The sequence below is a fragment of the Neolamprologus brichardi genome, chromosome 3 (genome assembly GCF_056152115.1).
Source record: "Neolamprologus brichardi isolate AB-2024 chromosome 3, ASM5615211v1, whole genome shotgun sequence".
Classification (NCBI taxonomy): Eukaryota; Metazoa; Chordata; class Actinopteri; order Cichliformes; family Cichlidae; genus Neolamprologus; species Neolamprologus brichardi.
Window position 1 is genome coordinate 11,525,200 of NC_142106.1, and position 17,068 is coordinate 11,542,267.

Sequence of the window (17,068 nt, forward strand, 5' to 3'; positions counted from 1 at the left end):
CGACTTTAAAGACAACAGGACGCATGATGAAAAAACAAAAGATTAATGAGGAGGAACAAAGTTTGACCGAGAGGAACAATTAAATATTCACTTCCTTTGTCTGGCCTGGTTGGTGAGAAAAAAGAAAAGAAACTGTTTGTGGTCATCAAACAATGTGTGGGAAGCAGGGACTGTCATGGTCCTGGGCCATGTTGGCCCAGCATTCTTAGTTTTCTTGTATTTTTTATTTTGTTCCTTATGCCGTGGTTCCTAGGTTCTGTTAAAGATGTTCCTTATTTGACCCTGTGTGCCCCTCTGTGTATCTGTGAGCCCTCGTTTCCCCTCCTTGTGTTTCATTCAATGTTTTCCCCAGCCCGTTATGTCTGTGCTCTCTCTCCTCCTGTCTGAACCTCTGTGTACTTCCTGTTTTCCTATGACAGTCTCTCGTCAGTATGTGTCATGTTGTGTTCACTCCTGCCGTGTCTTGTTACGATTATCTGTGTATTTATGTGCATGTCTCCCTCAGTTCAGTGTCGTGTCGTCTTAACCTCCCCGAACCTGTGTGCTTTTCTGTGTTCCCTCGGTCCTCAGTTAGCATTCCCAGTTTAGTTCTCTTTCTTTGTGAAGCCTGCAATAAAGTAGTGATTTTGAGTTCAGCTTTTTGTCTCCGTGAGTTTTGCGTTTGGGTCCTCAACTGCCTCCACACAGCCAGTTCACGACAGGAACAGTGTTGGTTTTTAACACTTGTGCTGACGGCTGTGAGAAGCTGTGACGCTGCAGGTTCAGCAGCACCCTCTGGTGGACGATCGACGCTGCGTGTGACCATAGAGACAAATTAAGTAATGAATACATGAACATTTTTCCAGCAGTTTTCATAATTCCAGTGACTTTAGAAATAATCGTTTATTTATTTATTTCTGTTTTTTCCTGACCAATCTGTGGTGACCACAATTGTTGCAAGTGGCAAAAGAAAGTTTGGGATTTTTTTATTACGCAATAAAAGAAAAAAAAAAAGAAAAGAAAAAAAGTGAAACTTAACAGCTGCACCTAGAGGAGACCTTACTATAGCCCAGATACTTCTGCTTCTGGTGAGATGGACTTTTGTTGAGAAAATGATGATAGTGATAATAATAATAATTGTTTTTTTTCCATCCATCCATTATCTACGGTTACCCTTATCACAGTCACTGGCAAGTAACAGCTTTCCATTTCCTTTTATATGTTGTCTATCATCACCATAATAAATATTTCTGATCAGTCAGTGCAAATCTGCTGTGTAATTTTTGTGTACTCATTGTGTTTCAGTCATAAGCTAATCAAGCCATTTCTGTTGCTTTTTTAGGATTAGTTAGGTTATTTAGTTTATTGTTTTTGTGTCATTGTTATGATTGGATACATGTTAGAGTTTTCAATTTAATTTACCACAGATAAAAACATCCATAACAACTTTATATCTAACGGAAGATATCATTTATTTTGATTTTTTTTAACTTGAATGCAGCTTTAAGAAACTATTACAATTAATAAGAAACTATAGACCTAACAATGAGACAACACTGTCACCATGAGGTTAAACTGGAACATTGCTCTCAATAATTAAACCGTCAGTGGCAATCCAACCACCAAAAAGCCACTTGAGGGAATTTGAAGTCATTTCCAACCGCTGCCAGTGCATCGAGTCACCTGGGGGGGCTCTTCAACTGGTAGGGGTAGGGGAGGCTGTTACATCTTGCAGGTCTCCTCTCTCCAGGAACTCACTCTGCAGGTGGGGGAGATACAGGAGAGGTGGAGGAAGATCTCAGCCTGGGCGTCTATTGTCTTGTGTAGTCTGGAAGATGAGTGGATGATGGGGTGGGTGCAGTTTTCTCTGTTGTGGGGTCGGGTGGGCTGTCCCGGACTCTGTGGGGCTGGGCGGTGCTGCTGAACTGGGCCCCAGTCCGGATGGGCCTGGGCCCCTTTCCCTGGTGGGTTGCAGAGTATGGGGGTGCCTACTGGGGTCAGCGGGAGAGCTGGCCCCAGGGAGGAACTTCCTTCCCTCCCCATCTATAGCTGCCTCCCTCTTCTCGCTCCACCACAATCACCCACACATGCAGGGCCTTGGGGTAAAGGTGTGTCACCAGGGTGCAGAGGAGGCTGCCTGTGCCGCAATTGTATCTCACAACTTAGACATTCACATTACTCACACTCTCATTACACATACATATAGGATTTTGGGGGTGGGCACGCTACACGGACTCCAAAATACCATCAGGGTGTACACCTCACCCCTGGCGTCGTTGCCCACCTCTCAATTTTAAATACACGTAGACATTGAGGGCTATCAGGAGGGGCTATGTGCTTACCTGCTGCTCTCTGGCAGGTAGCTCCATGCCCTCCTGGGTTTTAAATGCACCTTAGAACACACATACATCAACACTACATATGAGTGGGTGGAGGGAGGTTTGGAGTCTTCTCTCACCCCCATTCTCTGTTGCCTGTTGGGGCGGTGGGGCTAGGAGGAGGAGTTGGCCGTCCGACTGGGGTCTGGAGTGTGGGACCTCCCTGCTGCTGCCGAGTCGAGGCGGTCTGCTTCTCTCCACCCCAGGGAAGAGGGTAACACCACCTGGGTCTGGGTGCAGTTTCCCCCTCCAGGGGCAAGGGTACCTAGACCTGGAGTATAGAGTACGCTTGGGGAGTGGGATTGTGTGTACAGCGTCTATTTATGTCTGTCTCCATGTTGGGTGAGTGCTGAGTATTTGCATATGAGAGCATGAGGATTTGTTTGTGTCTATATGTCAGGTCGGGTATCAGACGCCACCTCTTTGGGGAAATCCCAGGTCCTCAAAGGTTTGGAGGCCTATCTCCCCCCACCACTTCCCCTGCCAGTGGCAGACGCCCTCAGACATAGATGCGTTGGTGGTTCTTTGTGTCTGGGGATAGGCGTCCAGATACACACCGGCTCACTCCTTGGTGGCTGCTTATCGGGGCCTGGAGCCTGGGGCTCGCTCGGGCCACTTCTGGATTGGGGTGCCCTCGGCCTCTCTGCCTGGGGCTCGGTCACTCAGGCACAGCTGGCTGCCGGCGGAGCTCACCGGCACGTCACTGCAACCCCCCCTGGCTTCTGCTCTGTGGCTGCTGAGTGACCCCTCATCTGGGACTCTCCTCAGCTCTTTCTGGGACAGTGGCACAGCTGCCCCTCTGTTGGTCTTCCTTGGTCTCTTGTGTTCTGGGGGCCTCTGGATGTCTGGAGTTTTGATCTCCTCCATACCTGCTTCATGCCCTGGAGGACGGGGCAGTGGTCCCCCACACCCTCTAGCAGATCATTACATGAAGGAACCTTTTAAAAACAAGCCCGTCCATGCTCACAGGTGTACACACGGGTGCTCACACACACAAACTACACCCTTTTTGGCTCCTACCTCAAAGCACACTGTGCGCTGTCGACCTTACGTGCTGCACAATAATGTTTAATATTTAGTATTTACTGTGATATTCACATAGATCATCATGATGATGTTGTTTATTATATTGCTCTCTTTTTCTTCTGCTTGTTTTCTTTTTTCTTTCTCAACAGGTGATCCAGGTGATTGATATATGTATTTTTTTTTGTCTGCTTATTCTGTTGGTTTTTGTTTTTTTTGCCCTTTATCACCGTCCCTCTTCCCTGCTGTTTTTCTTTCCCTCTTTCTTTGTGTGTAGCAAGTGAAAATAAAATAAAACAAACAATAAACGGTAAATCAAATAGACCAATACGGCAAGGTTGGGATGGTCCATTTGGTAAAGTAAATCCATTGGGTATCTTTCTTTGCCTTTAGACAATAATTCTGATGGCAAGAGAACCAAACGGGACAGGCGGGGGAAAAAAAAAGAAAGAAAAAAGAAGTCATTTCCAACTCGTTGTGATGAACAAACTGAGGTCCGCCATGGCCAGTTCTTTTAACGCTTTATTTATTATGTATATCTTAAAAGCAGCAACAAAAACAGAGTGAAAAAACACATGACATGACCATCAGAACCAACAACCACACACGGTCGTAAAGCTTTGTAGCTTCCTCAAAAAACCTACATCTGTGCCCCTAATGCCAAATACCACCACACAAAGGATGTACAATTCCCCCCAGGGAACATATCTGATGTGTGGCCTCTAATTGCAAATTATTCCAGCACACTGGAGTCACAAACACTGTCTTCCACATATCTTTTCAAATCAGCCGTTATTCATCAGCCATCTTTTCTGTTACACATAATAATCAGCTCTGAATAATATTACCTTCAACCTTGTTGATCCAGGATAACAACACTACCACCATGAGTTCAAACTGGAAAATTACAATTAGAACTGTTCAGAGACTGATGACTGACTGGATCATTATTCTATTACCCTTATCCTAATAGATGTTTTTATGCATGTTGTTGTTACTTTTTCATTTATTTAATTCAGTGTCTAAAATTTAACAATGAGGCGACACTGCCACTAAGGGACTAAATCTAAGATTATAGTCCCTTAAATATTTCATGGTCATTATGTACGGCCATGATAATATACTTCAAAACAGATGTGATATGCAGATGTAATCTGTAGCAGTGTTGCCTCAGACTGCAACATTACAACTAAAGCTGTGTAGACACACTGATGACTGACTGGAACACTATGATTCTCATTTTAGATTAACACCATCCAAGGTTTATAAATATATATGGCCACTAGAGAGGATGGTTGACTTTAAAAATTAACATGGATACAAACAAATAATCCAATCAAATAATCAATGCTTCCATAGTTTATAACAAAAATTTAATACTGAATTTAGAAATCATAAATCTTCTAGTTTCTGCTGTTGCCAATAAACTGCACCCAACTCTTACCACAAACTGCTTTGTATGTACTAATCCATGAATGCATCGCAATAATGATTTTGCAGCAAAATACAAAACCATAAAAAAAAAATTCCAAGAAAAAAGTGATTAAGGAAAAAAAAGAAAGAAAAATACACAAATATTTTTATTAATCCTTTTGTGGATGTCCTCTGGTCTGAGGTGCTGGGGGGACCAGTTAGAGACCAGCAGCAGGATGTCAGTGGTTGGACTGGTGGGCTACTTCAGTGAAGAGTAGACAACATCTGGCTCTGGTTTAAATTCTGAACACAAACACACACAGTTCAAACAGGAAACATGATTACACAAGTTTTGGAGGTCTTGATTGAACTCCAATCTCCACCTCTCTGCATCACACACAGTCCCTGTTCAGACTGACAAACTGTTGGATGTCAGAGGTTTGAGGACACAAATACACAAAAAACACAAAAGAGTTTGTAATACCAGTAAAGTTCGTGAATTGAAAGAAAACATAATTTGTTTTTCTTATTAGCAAGGTAGAGCTAGAAAAATGACCAATACATGTTTTTTAGGCTTAAAAGCTGTTGCATGTGCTGTGTACATGTTCAAAATTTGACATAAAAATTTAAACTGGAAACTTGCAAATTCTGACTTCTTTTTTTTTTTTGCCTGTCCCATTTGGTTCTTTAGCCATCAGAATTGTTGTCTGAAGACTAACAAGTCACCCAGGGCATGAAGCAGGCATGGAGGAGATCCAGGCCCCAGACATCCAGAGGCCCCAGAGTGCAAGAGCCCAAGGAGGACCACCGGAGGGGCATCCGTGCCGCCCTCATGGGAAGGGCTGAGGATCCCCAGACGAGGGGTCACCCAGTAGCCACCGGGCAGAAGCTAGAGGGGTCTTCACCGGCGTGCCCGCCGGCTCTGCCGGCAGCCAGCTGTGCCAGAGTGAACCGAGCCACAGGCCCAGAGGCCGGAGGCCCGAGGGCCCCCCGCGCCACGGAAGAGGCCTTACCGAGCAACAGGCGCCAGGCCCCGCCAAGTAGCCACCGGGAGTGAGCTGGTACATACCTGAGCGCCCAGCCCCGGACACCAAGAACCACCAATGCACCGACCCCTGAGGGCATCAGTCACCGGCAGGGAGTGTGGTGAGGGGAGATAGGTCTCCACACTTTGGAGGGCCTGGGAGTTCCCAGAGAGGTGGAGTCTAAGACCCAACCTGACATATAGACACAGACAAACAGGCACACACAGACACAGACATGCATTCCCACCCTCATGCACACATATACAAACACTCAGAACTCACCCAACGTAGGGATAGACATAAATGGACATGTACACACAATCACACTCCCCAAACATACTCTATACCCCGGGTCCAGGTACCCTCGCCCCCAGAGGGGGAAACGGCACCCAGACCCAAGAGATGTTACCCTTCCCTCCAGGGTGAGAGGCAAGCAGACCGTCCCAGGCTCTGCAGCAGCAGGAAGGCCAATCGGACAGCCAACATCTCCTCCCAGCCCCCCGCCATGATGGCTAGTAGAGAACGGGGGTGTGTTAAGACCCCATACCTCCCTCCTCCCGCTCATGTGTAGTGTTGCTGCGTGTTGCTCTAAAGTGCATTTAAAACAAGGGAGAGCATGGTGCTGCTGCCAGAGAGCAGCAGGTGTTAGCACGGCCCCTCCCGACAACCCTCAATGTCTACATGGATTTAAAATTGAGAGGTGGGCACCGGTGCCAGAGGTAGGTTTGAATACACAGACCGTCTACTGGACGCCGTTAACGTGCCCACCCTCAAGGCCCTATATATATATATATATATATATATATATATATATATATATATATATATATATATATATATATATATATATATATATATATATATATATATATATATGTATATATATATGTGTGTGTGTGTGTGTGTTATGAGAGTGTAAGTAATGTGGATGTCTAAGTTGTGAGACAAAATTGAGGCACAGGTGGCCAGAAGAGGACGGGGGGGGATGTCTCCCCTGCACCCTGGTGACACACCCGCACCCCAAGGCCCTACCTGTGTGGGTGGCTGTGGTGGAGCGGGAAGAGGGAGGCAGCCGGGGATGGGGAAGAAAAGAAGGGAGGGAAGGATGCCCCACCCTAGGGCCAGCTCCCCCGCTGACCCCAGTAGGCACCCCCGTCCTCTGGTACCCACCAAGGCAAGGGAGCCCAGGCCCATCCAGACCGGGGCCTACGGCAGCAGCACCGCCAAGCCCCACAGGACCCGGGGCAGCCCACCCTACCCGACCGCAGAGGAAACTGTACCCACCCCAACATTCAATCATCTCCCAGACTACACAAGACAACAGACACCCAGGTTAAGTTTATTCTCCACCTCTCCTATGTCTCTCCCCCACCTGCAGAGTGGACTCCTGCAAGGATGGAACAACCTCCCTGCCAGTTGAAGAGCCCCCCAGTTAGGCCGATGCACAAGAGGCCCCCTGCGCCAGGGCTGAGCCCCCGTGCACCCACCCGCCCACAACCTCGGCGACACACCAACGAGGACCGAAGCCCCCAAGGCCCAGCCAGAGCCCCAGCACGGAGGCGAAGCACCCCCGAACCCCAAACCCCCGGATCCACTCAGGGGCAGCCAGGCCACCAGGCCAGTAACCTACGTCCGCCAGCACAGACCATCCTCCAGCCCCGCTGCACGCAGCCACGAGGAGAACAACCTCTATGAGCGACCAGAGCCACTAACCAGGTTATGAACACAACCCCCGGGTTAAGCCCTCCAGGGATAACGTCTCTAGGGGTCCTCCAGGTGCCCTAAGCCCGTCCCAACCTCCACATCAACCACAATAGCTAAGGCGGGACCAAACCACGACCCCCTACCCCCGCTAGATGATGGAGCCGATCAAAGGAGCCCAGAGGGATTGATCTAATGTGGTGGCAGAGGCTATATCGAGACTAATGTGATCTATTAGATAGTTTCTATATTGGCTAGAATTAAGATTATTTTTATTTTTCCAGTTCATGAGGACCATTTTCTTGGCGATGCATAGGGCAGTAAAAACCATGTGGACTGTATTAGTTTCTGTAGTGACATCATCCAAATTTCCCAACAAGCATACTAAAGGGGAGGTTGGAATTTTACATTTCAGACACTTTGATAAGTCTTCAGCAAATTCTGACTTCAGCTGGAATACACTGATGTGGTTTGGTTAGCTTAACTTGATGATGATAGTTGGAAACAGGGTGAGGAGCTAGCTTGTCTGTGTCCCACATTAAAGATCCAACCTGATATCATGGCAAAGCTGACCCACTGTGTCTATTTCACGCTTTGCCTCTCCAAAACATAAAATGGGCACGCAATCAGACGTTGCATTATCAGCGAGGGGGAGATAAAATATTTAAAGGACAGAAATCAGTAGTGAATAAATAATGTATAAAGTACATTTCTGGGTACTTAGTTGCACAGTTGTCTTTTTTGAAATGGACACAGAGGACCAACATGTCTGTTACATATTTTGCCGTAATACTGGGCTGAAGAGCAGCTGTACCTGGGCCTCCTTGTTCTGATGGTTGTTTGTCCATAACCGACGTCTTCAGTTCTCACTGCTGAGTAGACCACAGCTGAATAAATGTCTGCAGAGTAAACTATTGAAATCACTGCAAGTACAACAGTTCAGATGTTATTACACAGGAGCTAAAGATGGCTAAAACATATTTATAATTTGTAATCTTGCATCAAAAAGACAGAAAATAATGATTTTTAGCTCATGAAGACCAGGAAATTTGTCATGCACTGAGCCTCTGTGAGATCTCAGTGGATCTTAGTTCTTATTAGTTGGCACAAAAATGCATTACTTTACAGTAATGACAACTTTAATGATGTTCTGTGTTTTTGAGTTTTTTTCTCGTCTTAACACCTCTGCTGAGAAACACTGAGTGACCACAAAGAACTGGAGGCTGTTTCTGAGAAAGATGCAGGTGGACGACCACAAAGCTGACACGTTTTCCACTGCAGACTGACACTCTTCACCACAGAGCACAAAGCAAACATGTTCTCACAACATGAACACTATTATTACCAGTAAACACTGTGGCGAGAATGTTCATCTGTTAGACGAACTGTAGTCAACAACAGGAAGTTGCTGATTACTGATTACTGTAAGAACTCCAAATTATTTGTTGTAATAAAGGATATCTTGTCCCTTCAGTCTGTTTCTACATTGATCTCTTTGTACATTTTATATTGACAATAAACTGTAAACTAACGTGTACTTAAAATCAGACGGCAAACACATGTGTGTCCAGTCAGAGCTGCTTTGAACACCTACAGCTCACTTACAACACTGATAATGTTTTGTGGGCCAGAAAGTCACAACACACATGAGTCTGAGCCGACACCATCAGTTAAAGTCAAATTGGGCCTAAAGGAAAACTGCAGTTGTGTCACATTTGAACCAAATATACATTTCATATATGAAGCAATCATAACTGTTGCATATGTAAGTGATACTTCTGTGACATAGAGGTGAAATATGTCACATGTTCATCAGAAGATTAAACAAACCACATATTCAGTAGTGATGATCCCACCATAAAGAAAAAAAATCTACCTGTTCTTCGTGTGACTGGCTGTTGTGAGTGATTTGATATTTTGATGACATTGTGTACTGTGATGTCATCGTCTCCAGCTTCTTCTTGATCGGCTGAACGAAAATATAAATTTAGTGACTAAAACAGAGATTATATTTAAGAAATGTGTTACTGTGATTATAATGAATTTGAACTTGAGTCTACTAAATAAAAATCAAACATGAAAGATCAGGAAGTCTGAGTCTCACCTTCAGGTTTCCTGTGAACACATCGTCTCACCTGCAGAACCAGTAACACCAGTAGAACCGCAACACAGGCTGATCCAACACATGACAACACAGAGAGAACAGGAGGAGAGGTGGATGTAGGTGGAGGTGTGGTGATGTGTTTGTCTAAAACAAAGCAAACACAGTCATTAAGTTGTCGTCACATTGTGAATGTTGAAAGCTGCAGAAACACAGACAGGTGAGTGTGTCACCTGTGACAGTGATCCAGCTGGATGGAGACTCTCCATGACCGCTGATGTCACACTTGTAGAGGCCTTCATCAGACCTGGAAACATGCTGGATGGTCATGTGACCTGTAGGCTGCTTCCTGATGAGGGAGCCATCTTTATAGAAAGCAGCTGGGAGGTTGGAGGGAGTGGTCTTTGTTTTACAGAGCAGAGTGACGTCATCTCCCTCCATCACAGGGAGGACAGGACTCTGCAGGATCACTGATCCACCTCAACACAGAGACAAACTACAGCATTTCATCCATTTACACACAGCTTCATCAACACTAACTCCACACACTCAGCTTACCAGTGACTGTCAGGTTAACCATGTTACTGATGGGACCCTCTCTGGACTCACACCAGTAAACTCCATTGTCAGAATGGAAGATGTAGCTCATGTTACAGGAAGAACCAGATGATTTTCCCCATCCATCTCTGCACCGAGTCCTCAGTTGTTTGCTTGTGTTTCTCCTCAGAGTCCATCCAGCAGAGCTGTCGTCCTCCTCACAGCTCAGAGACACAAAGTCTCCTTCAAAGAACTGAGAGCTGCTGGGACTCACAGTCAGACGAGCTGTGAGGGTTAAAATGAAAAACTGTTGATCTGTTAAGAGTTTTTTTCAAAAAGCATCTGCAAACATGAACCCAATCAGGTCATATCATTGAGCATTTCTCAGGTTTAAACTGTGACAGAAGAAGGTTACTGACCTTGGTTTGTTGTGCAGCTCAGCAGTGAGATCAGAACTAAAGAAATGACACTCAGGTTGATTTGAGCTGAACATAAAGAACAACTCCACACAAACCACTGCAACCACTGTTGCCCTCTATTAAAAAAAAAGACTTCATATTTTCACATTAAATACATTTTATAAATGAGAGTCAAGTGCCAAGCTGGCAACTATAACTCTTCCAAAAAAAACAAAATGTTAAAGAAATATATTAAAAAAGCAACATCATGGAAAACAAATATATTTGTTGCATGTCATTTCAATATACAATGTTTTAATTTTTATAATTCTTACAAGAAATTAGAGCTATATCCTGACTGAACCGTAATCTGCGAGAGACAAACATGGTAATTGCACTAATTTTTCTTTGCAATTTTTACCAATGGAGTTAATAATTCGAATATAAAAACTGTGTTTATTGAAATCTTTTGGTTAACTAAACATGTCCCGTTTCAAACAGACCAATGAACATCATTGTTGTGCCTGAGATATGAACATAATGGGTGGTTTATTATATTTATGTGTACTGCTTATACTGTGACTATGTACAAACACTCTGTTACACTTAAATAACCCAGTAAAGTCATATCTGCTGTCCAGCTGTATTTATATAAAGAGTGAATTACAAGTAAAGTTAAGTGAAGTACAAGAATTCAAACAAACACAGAGATTCTACTTACAGAGCAGACACAGCACAGATGTTTCCTTCATCGTCCTTCTCACTCATTTGAGCTTTTTTTCATTTCTGTCACTGACACCAAGTAAAGCCCGCCCTCTTCCTCTGAGCACCAGCTTTCTATTGGTACAAACACAGTGGGTAACTAAATTCTTATAAAAAGTGGGGGACTCACTTTTTTCTTCATGATATTATCGATGCTTGATAAAGTTATTTTGAAATCTAACTATAATCACACCATAATACCTGTTTGAAAAAAAAAAAAACACTGTTTCAATATGATCCAGTATATCTGACACCTGGACACTGAGGCCCTCTGAACACATTTTAATTACAGCTGTGCAGAGACACACTGATGACTGACTGGAACACTATGATTCACATTTTACATTAACACCATCCTCACGCATGGTTTATATATGGCCACTAGAGGGAGATGTTGGACTTTATGCACTAACGTGGATAAAGTACGATGATGTTTCCACAGTTTGTTATCAATAAATAAGATACCAGCTGCTCCTGTAGCAGATCATCAGTGATGCTTCCACAGATTTTTAGAGAATTAATATGTTGAGCATTTGCATTTAATTTAACTGTGGATAAAAATTCTCTTCACTTACATATGTTCTTAAGATGATAATGAAACTGTGTAGAGTGATAAACAGTATGTCGACAGAGTACTGTGAATATATTTAATAATCACATTCAGCAGAAAAAGTTCTTTCAGCTTACAGTCTGTACTCTGCTGATCAACACAACACCTGCAAAGTAACCTGTGATCACAATATATTTGTCAGTAATACGTTACTTTACTAAATCTAATAATCACATTACAGTTACAATTCTGTCATAATTTGTGTTACAAAGGTTCTTTAGGTTTCTCTACGCAAGTCAGAAACATCAAACAAACAAACACGCTTTATGTGCTTTGGTTGCAATCAGCTGATTTCAGTTGCTGTGCTGAATAAGCAACATAGTGGAGGAGTCTGGACGTCACTTTTATTTTTATTCCATAAGAGTATCCGATGGTGAGGTAAAAAATGCTTCCAGGACAGAAACAACTGCATTATACTGCAAACACAACTTCAGCTCTCTGCAAGCACCTGCACAGACAACACGCTAAAGCTAAGCTAGCCAAGAACCCAGAGTGACATTAAAGCTGAGTGAATGATGACCCCAGCCCATACAACTTGTGTCATCAACATACATTTAGGCACTTTTTTCTGCAGTGGTTTCTATTTAAGTCTGATGGACACACTGGAGAACTTGGGGGGAACTGAACTTGGGGTTGGTATCTTGCCTGAGGATACAGGCGCACAGACTGGAGCCGGCAGGGATCAAACCACCAACCTTGTGATTAGTAGATGACCTGCTCTAGTAGATGATTGGGGCGGGAGGGTGGGAGGAGAAGTTGGCTGTCTGGTCGTGGTCTGGGATGCTTGGCCTCTCTGCTGCTGCAGGACCAGGGGCGGTCTGCTTGACTCCACCCCAGGGAAAAAATGTAACATCTCCTGGGTCTAGGGGCGGATTGCTCCTCTGGGGACGAAGGTACCTGGACCTGGGCTATAGAGGATATTTGGGGAGTGTGAGTGTGTGCACAGTGTCCAGTTCTGTTTGTCTCCACGTTGCGTGAGTGCCGAGTATTTGTATGTATACCTGTGAGTGAGGGTTTTGTGTTTTCCATAAAGTTTCTGCATTAATGAACTCACGACCGCAGTGAGCTTCCAAGATGTGATCCAATTTGCGTTCAGAGGTCTTGTTCTGAGTATTCCTGGCAGCTGTAAGCTTCTCCAAGATCTTATCCGTGCTGCACTCAATGGGCCCATTTTGAGAAACTCACGCCTCGTCCCATCGTTTCAATCCCAGCGGGCAGCCTTGTGGGGGTTTGAACAGCTGGTTCCACGTCCTTAATTCTTCAATAAGTCAGGGCCAAGCCAGCTCCGATCAGCAAGAACCCTGTTACCATGGTTCCGAATAGGTAGATATCTTCAACACTCAGGCTCACCCGAGCCCAGACTTCTCGTTGAGAAAGGGGTGTCAATTGCATTCAGAGACCAGTTAACCAAATCCATTATTCCTCTTTTAGGTTTTAGAGAATAGACTGTGAGAGAGTGTTCCAGGGAAAAGTAATACAAAAAACACGAGACTAGACAAGGACATAAGAGGCTAAGAGGGGAAGCTAAGGGAGAGGAGGAGGAAAAAAAAGTGCGACCGCCTTGCCAAGAGCAAGAGAAGAAGAAAAGTTCCACACCTTCCCCATACTTTTTTCTTGCTATCACAGAGGTTGATCTTGGTTTCATCTGTTCAAAGAATGTTTTTCCAGAACTTTGCTGGCTTTTTTACAAGTTTTTTTTTTTTTTTTTTTTTAGCAAAGTCCAATTTAGCCATCCTGTTCTTGAGGCTTGTGAGTGGCTTGCACCTTTCAGTGAACCCTTTTTACTTACTTCGTCTTCTCTTTATGGTAGATTTGGATATCAACACACCTACCTCCTCACCAGAGCTTTCTTTCCTTCTCAGGATGTACCAAACTGTAGATTTTGCCATTCCTAATATTGTAGAAATTTCTCAGATGTTTTTTTTTTTCTGTGTTCGAATCTTAAGGATGGCTTGTTTCAGCGTCATTGAGAGCTCATTTGACTGCATGTCAAAAAAACAAAATTCATGTCAATGTCCAAATATATTTGGACCTAAATGTAAACTTGAGATTCATCTGTCAGTCTACTGCATTAATCAGGATTATTTTAGTGTTATTCTTGGTAAAGTTTCTTTACTTCCCAGTACTTCCTGGGAAATCTTTTTTTTTCTTTATAGTCTGATTCCAGCTCAGATAAAATCTGCATTCGGAGGTTCAAGAGCTCAGAAAAAGCAACATAAACATTCAATGAAGGCTAAAATATTTAGTAACGATGTTTGCAAAGCTTTATTAACAATAAACAAGCAAACTCACATAAAAAAAAAAAAAAACAATATGTAAACGACTTTTGACATATTTAAAGTAACTAAAAGACTCAAAAGTTAACGCTTCAGAGATAAGAGAGGAAACATCTGACTCTGCAGCTACTTGGAAAATATTTCTTTCTTTGGTTTTATAACTCTATTTCATAATCACTTAATTACAGGTAGCAAATTGATCCTGAACATTATTTAACAGATTATCTATCATCTATAATCCACAGAGCTTCATATTGTTGGTGTTCTGTGCCTGTAATTACTCTGTAACAGCTGATCTCTATATGAGAATTTGTTTGATTGTCACACAAAAAAATCTTCACTCATTTTCAGTCCAATTCTTCTTACTTGAACAATTTCAAAGATATTTTTTTCTGTTTGCTAAGACATCTAACAAGACCTATGAATCACTCAAGCAGCTCCACGGCTGAACCAGTGTGTGTCTAAACACAACAGACAACTTGGGCACTTTGTTATTAGTACCAGTCACAAAAACACAATTTGTTTCCAGAAATAGCACAGGTTCATAGACAGTGTTGGGAAGGTTACTTTTAAAATGTATTCCGTTACAGAATACAGAATACATGCCCCAAAAATGTATTCTGTAACGTATTCCGTTACGTTACTCAATGAGAGTAACGTATTCTGAATACTTTGGATTACTTAATATATTATCATGCTGTTTACAACTACATGAATGTACTATTGCTGTGATTTATTACTGTTACTGAAGGTCTGCGGCTCCGAACCGTAGTAAAGGGACCTCTGGCTAATACGGTGGGTTCTGTGTCGGGCTCGTAGCCGAAAACTAGCTTTACTAGTACTAGGAGGAAAACACGAACACGGTGTACAGTCGAGTCTTAATAGCTTACTTACAACTGGGCTCGTCAGGCTCTCTTCTTGGCTGCAGTGGTTATTATTATTATTATTACATGCTTCCAGCTCCCGTTTTTGCTCGATGACAGCTCCTACTTTTCCTTTTTCTCCCTCCCTCGCTCACAGACACATAACGTGTATGGCAGTCCATTCTCCCTGCAGCACGGACTACACTGCCTATGATGCTACATTCTTTAGAGCTATACCTGTAGCATTCTGCCTGTTAGCTTAGCACAACAACAACCACAGGCCGCTCTCTCACCCAGGAAATAGTACTGAAAATTTTATATTTTATTGCAGTTTGTATTTATTTTATTTTTAAAAAATAAAAAAGAGCGAGAGCGTCACCCTGTAACCATGGCAACCGCAACGCTGCCACCTGGAACTACTGTCAAACAAAACCCAAAAAGTCCTGACCCGCCACAATATGAAACAGGGAAGTACCGCCGTGTAATCCATTTATTTCAACAAAGTAACTGTATTCTAAATACCACCTTTTTAAACGGTAAATGTAACGGAATACAGTTACTCATATTTTGTATTTTAAATACGTAACGGCGGTACATGTATTCCGTTACTCCCCAACACTGTTCATAGATATACAGTAATATATTTACACTAGACAATTGAGTACCCAAAAACCTGGTATATCTTGGCATCATGTGAAGTGTGTCCTTAAAATTAGTGAGGAAACTGGACAACAGGAGGACAAAAGAAGAGGCAGCAGGCCTGTTTCTGAAAGTCATGTCCTTAAGAAATAGAAACATACACAAATAAAACCATTTTCAGCACATAAACCAGAACAACAACTGTTAAATTCTCAATTCTTTCATCTTTGGGCTGAAGGAAGGACAACACTTGGTGTATAAATGCTCAATCAACAATCTCTTTATTCCATACAACACTTTTAAGCATAAACCATCCAGAGGGGACATGAGCGCGGGAGGGTGTCCGCCTGATCTCGAAGTGTCTGAGCGTTTCTCACATTCTTATACCCTCAGCCCTCCTCCAAAGTCATAAAGCCTAAACATCCACATTCTTTCTCTCTCTCAGTGAGCCTAAGTTATGACCTTGGCTTCCTGTGCAGTATGTTCTGTTCTTCCTAATCAAACAAATAAGGCTACGATTCTCTGAAAACAGTATTTCTTATAAATCACCAGTATAATGCATCATCAACAATGTCATACATTCACAATAATCAGCAGTCTAATGTAATGCAAATCAGTTTAATAAATGTAATAGTTATCACCTTCTTCTAAGTCAGGAGAATAATGCAAACTAAAACTCCATAATGATTTCACAATCTTTAATTAGAGGTATAACATGGCATAGGATAATATAATAATCTCACACAACAAACTACATTTTTACATAAACTAATCATCTTTAACACCCGCTTAATCTCTGATGAGTTTCCAGTATATTATAATTTGATCCACGATCCAATATACCATTGAGAAAGAATTTGACTGGAGTTCAATTCATTATTAAGCATAACAATGATCCCAAACACACTGCATTTGCAGTAAATCTAAACAGTAACCATCAGTCATGGATCGGCCTCCCCAGAACCCAGAGCTCAACATTAGTTAAGCAGTGTGGGATCATCTTAACAGAGAACAGAACAAAAGCCAGAAACATCCAAAGAAGAGCTTTGAATATCCTGGAGAACTATTCCTGAAGACTACTTAAAGAAATTACAGGAAGGCTGCCTGAGTGAGTTCAGGCTGTGCTGAAGAATAAAGGCAACAAACTCTGGTTTCACCTTATCTGCTGTATTTCCAGTAATAACTGCACCTACCACTTTTCATAGCAAAATATAAAGAAATGAAACATTGTTTAAGATGTTGCACAGCTTAATCTTACTACTGGTAAAAACTAACAATTGAACTTTTGAACTTAATCTAATAGGCAGCATCTTATCTTATTAAACTAGAGAACAAAAATGAATGTTTATCCTTGCAGGATGTT

At 42.8% G+C, this 17,068-nt stretch overlaps 1 protein-coding gene across 1 annotated transcript; it reads right to left on the minus strand.

The window, feature by feature from the left end:
* Window positions 1-669: 669 nt before the first annotated feature.
* LOC148103493 (uncharacterized) lies at window positions 670-10,061 on the minus strand. The gene is made up of 5 exons (XM_087838122.1): window positions 9,854-10,061; window positions 9,624-9,767; window positions 9,396-9,488; window positions 8,296-8,418; window positions 670-791 (listed from the first exon to the last, which is right to left on the minus strand). Exons 1-5 carry the CDS (start codon window positions 10,059-10,061, stop codon window positions 670-672), a joined length of 690 nt encoding a protein of 229 aa, XP_087694248.1.
* Window positions 10,062-17,068: the final 7,007 nt, after the last annotated feature.